This window comes from Palaemon carinicauda, chromosome 7, assembly GCF_036898095.1.
Source record: "Palaemon carinicauda isolate YSFRI2023 chromosome 7, ASM3689809v2, whole genome shotgun sequence".
Taxonomy (NCBI): domain Eukaryota; kingdom Metazoa; phylum Arthropoda; class Malacostraca; order Decapoda; family Palaemonidae; genus Palaemon; species Palaemon carinicauda.
The window spans coordinates 20959276-20966775 of NC_090731.1; the positions used below are offsets into that span (position 1 = coordinate 20959276).

Consider the following 7500-nt stretch of genomic DNA (forward strand, 5'->3'; position numbering starts at 1 on the left):
TATATATATATATATATATATATATATATATTTATATATATATATATATATATATATATATATATATATATATATATAGTGGAATTTATTATTACATATATACGAGAAAAGACTTTAGAAGTACAAATTTCGGAGTTTTTTACGAAATTTCTATTTTGAATCATCATAATATCATTGAAGCTCTCGTTCCACTTATGTTAAACTATAATTCATTCTCTTAATGATAAAAAATAATTAAACGTAAAGAATATATTTTTTCTGTATTTGAACATTTGAAAAAACAAAAAAAAATACAGCTTGAATTCTGTAACATCCAATTTCATAGAAACCACAGGCTCATTATATAGACTGTTAATAAAACCGTAATTTTAATCCGAAATGTTCTCAGCCGTATTTCAGTAAAATACAGGCGACCGTAATTTTTATCCCGCTTTGTTATTATCTTTTTCCGGTTGGCGACCATAAAACCACTCCTTTACACCAATATATCCGTTTTTAAAGCAATGAAGGCCTGGTATTTATACCAGTATTTTTACCGTTTATACGGTAAATTTTAGACGGTGTACCCCGACGAATTATTAAAAGCAATTACTTAAATATATTAAAAGCAGAATGATAAATACGTTTAATATAAATAAAATAGGATTTAAAACTTCTATTAAAAAAGTATTCACGACTAGATATACTTTTGATATGAAAACATAGTAAAATAGTAAAATAGTAAAAATTTCAATTCTAAATACACTACACGTAAAAACAAAAAATATTTGTGTCAATAGACTATGATATATATATTTTATAAACAGTAAGCTTGTAAATGTGCATTTCTTAGCAAAAGATAAAAAAAAAAAATATCAAAAGAAAATTAATGTACATTCCCCTAACCAGGTAAGCTTCTTCTCGACCTCTCCCGAACTGAGCAACAAACAGAGATTCGAATACTTCTCGAGGACCATCCCTTCCGACCACTACCAAGTCAAGGCCATGGTGGAAATTGTTAAGATGTTCAATTGGTCTTATATATCCATCATTTACGAGGAATCGAACTACGGAATAAAGGTGAGTTGATCTTGAGGTCTCATTTTTTTACCATCCATGTTTGTGTTCCTGGAATGAGGGAAATACAGGGAGATAGATGGGAAATACAGCGATATAGATAAGAAATACTGGGAGAAAAATTAGGATATACAGGGATGTAGATACGAAATATAGGGAGATGAATAGGAAATACAGGGAGATAGATGGGAAATACATGGAGATAAACTTGAAATATAGGGAGATAAACGGGAAATACAGGGAGATAAACTTAAAATACAGGGAGATAGATGGGAAATACAGGGAGATAAACGGGAAATACAGGGACATAGATGGGTACTACAGGGAGATAGATGAGAAATACAGGAAGATAGATGAGAAATACAGGAAGATAAATAGAAATACTGGGAGACAGATAGGAAATACAGGGAGATAGATGGGAAATACAGGGAGATAGACGAGAAATATAGGGAGATATATGAGAAATATAAGGAGATAGACGAAAAATATAGGAAGACAGATGAGAAATACAGGGATATAGATAAGAAATACAGGGAGATAAACGGGAATTACAGAGAGAGAGAGAGAGAGAGAGAGAGAGAGAGAGAGAGAGAGAGAGAGAGAGATGTTCAATTGGTGCGTTATTTGAATATATCTCTTTTGCTTAACCAAAAGGGACAGTTGAGTTTATACATCATAATTTTTTTACTTTCTCCTATTGTACTATTGTTTATAGATTATTATGGGAGTTTATTATTATTATTATCATTATTATTATTATTATTATTATTATTATTATTATTATTATTATTATTATTATTATTATTATTATTATTATTATTATTATTATTATTATGTAAGCTACAAACCCTAGCAGAAAAAGCATGATGCCATAAGCTCAAGGGCTCTAACAGCGAAAAATAGCCAAGAGAGGAAAGGAAATAAGGATATGATTGAACTATATGTGATGTAATGAGCAATCACAATACAATATTTAAAGAAAAATAACAAGAAAACTTGATAAAAGAACAATATAACCAAATATAGATTAACATAGATTATAGTACATGTATTTTTTCTCGCAGAGATATTTCACTTTGTTATATTAGAATTTGGTATTTTTTTACCAAAATCAAATAATGGCTTCATAATTTAAATCATGAATTATATAGATTTCTCGCGTACAGTTATGCCTCTATGATATATTAGAATTCAATATTTTTCATCAAAATCGAATAATGGCGTCACAATTTAAATCATAAATTACATATTCTTTTCTCGCTCTGTTATTTCTCTTTGATAGAATAGAATTTTTTTTTAAATCGAATAATTTTAAGTATTTTAAGCCCTTTTTCCCGTTTGACTTTTTGACTTATGAAGGCCTTTGAAGAGCTAGAAGGTCTTTTGGCCAGTAACGACATCTGCATCGCAGTCAAAGAAAAATTGGTGAAGGACTCGGGGGTTGCTGAAGAGGTGGCATATGACCTCATAGTCAAGCGACTTCTGCAGAAACAGATGGCCAGAGGTGAGGATTCCCTTTGAAATGCTTTCAATCAATAGCCATGCTTTACAAAATTTTACAACATACGTTCTGTACGTAAATGGTATCAAATTAAAGTGGATAGTCATCTAAGTTTTACAACATACATTCTGTATGTACATAGTTTTAAATAAAAGTTGATCATAAGTCCTTTCCTTTTCCATTATATTTCTTATATGACATTGTATGAATTAGGTTGTGGCTTGTCTATTTAATTTAAGAAGATACACTGTTTAAAAAAGCAAATCTAATCGGAAATTCTATATAAAACTATAGTTCTCAGCAGTATTTCAGTAAAATACAGGATACCGTAATTTTACCCCACTGTGTAAATATCTTTTACAGGATGGTGAGCGTAATATCACTCCTTAACGTCAATATATCCGTTTTTAAAATGATACATGCCTGGCAACATTTGTTCCAGGTTTTTTTTTTTTACAATTTTTAAGGCTATTTTAATAGTGTAATAGTTCTTATATGTTATCAAAACACTGTATAAATTAGATTGCGACTTGTGTATCTAATTGAAAAGATAAATTGATAGATAAAAGAATCAATTAGACCCATACAACAGGTAATAAGAATGTTCCTCTCCAGGGCAGTTAACTTTAACCGCCCAAAGAAGATAATCGTTTTTAGTATAACTGATTTCTCCTTCCACTCTTCCAGGTGGTCAAGATAACAGCCGTTTTCTTCCAGGTGTTATTGTTTTCCATGGGTTTGAGATAATAGCCTTTTCTTCCAGGTGTTATCATTTTCCGGGCATTTAGGATAACGGCCGTTTTCTTCCAAGTATTATCGTTTTCCAGGCATTTAAGATAACAGCCATTTTCTTCCAGGTGCGGTCGTTTTCCAGGCATTGAAGAAAAAGGCTGTTTTCATTCATATGTGATCGTTTTCAAGGCGTTTAAGATAACGGCTATTTTTTTCCAGGTGTTATCGTTTTCCAGACGTTTAAAAAAACGGCAATTTCATCCCGGTGTGACCATTTTCCAGGCGTTTCAGATAACGGCTATTTTTTTCCAGGTCTTATCGTTTTTCAGACGTTTAAAAAATCGGCATTTTCATCCAGGTGTGACCATTTTCCAGGCGTTTCAGATAACGGCTGTTTTCTCCCAGGTTTTATCATTTTCCAGGCGTTTAAGAAACCAGCTAGTTTTCTTCCAGGTGTGATCGTTTTCCAGGCATTTCAAATAACGGCGGTTTTCTTCCAGGTGTTATCGTTTTTCCAGGCATTTATGATAACGGCCATTTTCTTCCAGATGTTATCCTTTTCCAGGCATTTGAGATATCGAACGTTTTCTTCCAGGTGTAATCGTTTTCCAGACATTTAAGGTAACGGTCATTTTCTTCCAGGTGTTATCGTTCTTCAAACATTTAAGAAAAGGGCAATGTTCTTCCAAATATTACCGTTTTACAGGCTTTTAAGCAAACGGCCATTTTCTTCCAGGTGGGTGACTTAAATGCTAGAGTGAGCACTGGAGAGGTAGAAGGTATCATTGGGAAGTATGGCGTAGCAGGTGAAAATGAGAGTGGTGAGAGACTGGTAGATATGTGTGTTGAACAAGAGATGGTAATAAGTGCTAGCTTTTTTAAAAAGAAAGATAAAAATAAGTATACATGGGTAAGAGTGGCAAATGGAAGAGTAGTAGAAAGGGCATTGATGGATTATGTGTTGATAACTAAAAGAATGTTTGGAAGATTGAAAGACGTGCACGTGTTTAGGGGTATGGCTAACGGTATGTCTGATAATTTTTTGGTGGAAGGAAAATTAGTTGTAGCAAAAGAGTGGGGGAATAGAGTAGGTGGATTAAAAAGGGAGCTAGTGAGGGTTGAAGAGCTAATAAAACCGGGGGTAAAAAGTAAATATCAGGAAAGGTTGAAAATGGCATATGACGAGATGAGAGTAAGAGAAACTGGTAATTTAGAGGAGGAGTGGAAGTTAGCAAAAGAAAATTTTGTTGAGATTGCAAGTGATATATGTGGCAAGAAGGTTGTTGGAGGCAGCATGAGGAAGGGCAGTGAATGGTGGAATGAAGGAGTGAAGGTAAAAGTGGAAGAGAAAAAGAGGGCTTTTTAAGAATGGCTGCAGAATAATAGTATAGAGAAGTATGAAAAATATAGAGAGAAAAATGTGGAAGTAAAGCGCAAGGTACGTGAGGCAAAGAGGGCAGCTGACCTGAGGTGGGGTCAGGGACTGGGTCAGTCATATGAAGAGAATAAGAAGAAGTTTTGGAAAGAAGTGAAGAGAGTAAGGAAGGCTGGCGCAAGAATTGAAGAGACAGTGAAAGATGGAAATGGAAGGTTGTTAAAAGGAGAGGAGGCAAGGAAAAGGCGGGCGGAATATTTTGAAAGTTTGCTGAATGTTAAGGATAATAGGGAGGCAGATATAATTGCTGTTCCAGGTGTTGAGGTGCCAGTAATGGGAGATGAGAATGAGAGAGAGATTACAATAGAGGAAGTGAGGAGAGCACTAGATGAAACGAGAGTAGGAAAAGCATCTGGTATGGATGGTGTGAAAGCTGATATGTTGAAGGAAGGGGGTGTGACTGTACTTGAATGGTTGGTGAGATTGTTTAATATGTGTTTTGTGTTTTCAATAGTACCAGTAGATTGGGTTTGTGCGTGTATTGTACCACTATACAAGGGTAAGGGAGATGTGCATGAGTGTTGTAATTCAAGGGTATTAGTTTGTTGAGTGTGGTTGGAAAAGTGTATGGTAGAGTAATGATTAATAGGATTAAGGATAAAACAGAGAATGCAATCTTGGAAATACAGGGTGGTTTTAGAAGAGGTAGGGGTTGTATGAATCAGATTTTTACAGTTAGGCAGATATGCGAGAAATATTTAGCAAAAGGTAAGGAGGTGTATGTTGCGTTTATGGATCTGGAGAAAGCATATGATAGAGTTGATAGGGAAGCAATGTGGAATGTGATGAGGTTATATGGAGTTGGTGGAAGGTTGTTGCAAGCAGTGAAAAGTTTCTACAAAGGTAGTAAAGCATGTGTTAGAATAGGAAATGAAGTGAGCGATTGGTTTCCGATGAAAGTGGGGCTGAGACAGGGATGTGTGATGTCGCCGTGGTTGTTTAACTTGTATGTTGATGGAGTGGTGAGAAAGGTGAATGCTCGAGTGCTTGGACGAGGTTTAAAACTGGTAGGCGAGAATGATCATGAATGGGAGGTAAATCAGTTGTTGTTTGCGGATGATACTGTACTGGTAGCAGACACAGAAGAGAAGCTTGACCGACTAGTGACAAAATTTGGAAGGGTGTGTGAGAGAAGGAAGTTGAGAGTTAATGTGGGTAAGAGTAAGGTTATGAGATGTACGAGAAGGGAAGGTGGTGCAAGGTTGAATGTCATGTTGAATGGAGAGTTACTTGAGGAGGTGGATCAGTTTAAGTACTTGGGGTCTGTTGTTGCAGCAAATGGTGGAGTGGAAGCAGATGTACGTCAGAGAGTGAATGAAGGTTGCAAAGTGTTGGGGGTAGTTAAAGGAGTAGTAGAAAATAGAGGGTTGGGCATGAATGTAAAGAGAGTTCTATATGAGAAAGTGATTGTACCAACTGTGATGTATGGATCGGAGTTGTGGGGAATGAAAGTGATGGAGAGACAGAAATTGAATGTGTTTGAGATGAAGTGTCTAAGGAGTATGGCTGGTGTATCTCGAGTAGATAGGGTTAGGAACGAAGTGGTGCGGGTGAGAACGGGTGTAAGAAATGAGTCAGCAGCTAGAGTGGATATGAATGTGTTGAGGTGGTTTAGCCATGTTGAGAGAATGGAAAATGGCTGTCTGCTAAAGAAGGTGATGAATGCAAGAGTTGATGGGAGAAGTACAAGAGGAAGGCCAAGGTTTGGGTGGATGGATGGTGTGAAGAAAGCTCTGGGTGATAGGAAGATAGATGTGAGAGAGGCAAGAGAGCGTGCTAGAAATAGGAATGAATGGCGAGCGATTGTGACGCAGTTCCGGTAGGCCCTGCTGCTTCCTCCGGTGCCTTAGATGACCGTGGAGGTAGCAGTAGTAGGGGATTCAGCATTATGAAGCTTCATCTGTTGTGGATAATGTGGGAGGTTGGGCTGTGGCACCCTAGCAGTACCAGCTGAACTCGGCTGAGTCCCTGGTTAGGCTGGAGGAACGTAGAGAGTAGAGGTCCCCCTTTTGTTTTGTCTTCATTGTTGATGTCGGCTACGCCCCAAAATTTGGGGAAGTGCCTTTGGTATATGTATGTAATCGTTTTCCAGACGTTTAAGATAACAGTCATTTTCTTCCAGGTGTTATCATTTTCCAGACATTTAAGAAAATGGCCGTGTTCCTCCAGGTATTACCGTTTTACAGGCTTTTAAGATAATGGCGGTTTTCTCCCAGCTGTAATAATTTTCCAGACCTTTATGATAACAGCCATTTTCTTCCAGATCCTATTGTTTTCCAGGCGTTTAAGAAAACGGCTGTGTTCTTCCAGGTATTACCATTTTACAGGCTTTTAAGATAACGGCCGTTTTCTTCCAGGTGTAATCGTTTTCCAGACATTTATGATAACAGCCATTTTCTTCCAGGTCCTATTATTTTCCAGAAATTAAAGTTAACGGCCATTTTCTTCCAGGCGTTATCGTGTTTGGCTCCGACCAGGAGGTAGCTGGAGTGATGAGAGCCGTAAGACGAAACAATGCAACAGGTAGCTTCTCCTGGATTGGGTCGGATGGATGGTCAGCCAGATCTCTCGTTTCCTCTGGTAAATATAAAATATTTTTCATGATTTAACTGAGGTTCTTGATCAGCCTCATGAAAAATAATTAGAAAAGTGCAAAAGAAAAAGCTTGAAGTATAATTTCCCTTAAATGTGTATTAGTTTCAATTTTTGTGTTAGTTATTTCAGAAATTCCATTTGATGTGATTTGAGATTTATAATAACATATTCGAGTATGTAT

General features: G+C 36.3%; 1 protein-coding gene across 1 annotated transcript in view; it reads left to right on the plus strand.

Annotated features, from left to right (window-relative positions):
* Positions 1–7500, plus strand: part of LOC137644220 (metabotropic glutamate receptor 4-like) — a 59768-nt gene that overhangs the window by 14373 nt on the left and 37895 nt on the right. Inside the window, 3 exon segments of the mRNA XM_068377221.1 lie at positions 889–1059; positions 2416–2560; positions 7176–7304. Coding sequence (XP_068233322.1) covers positions 889–1059; positions 2416–2560; positions 7176–7304 — 445 coding nt within the window.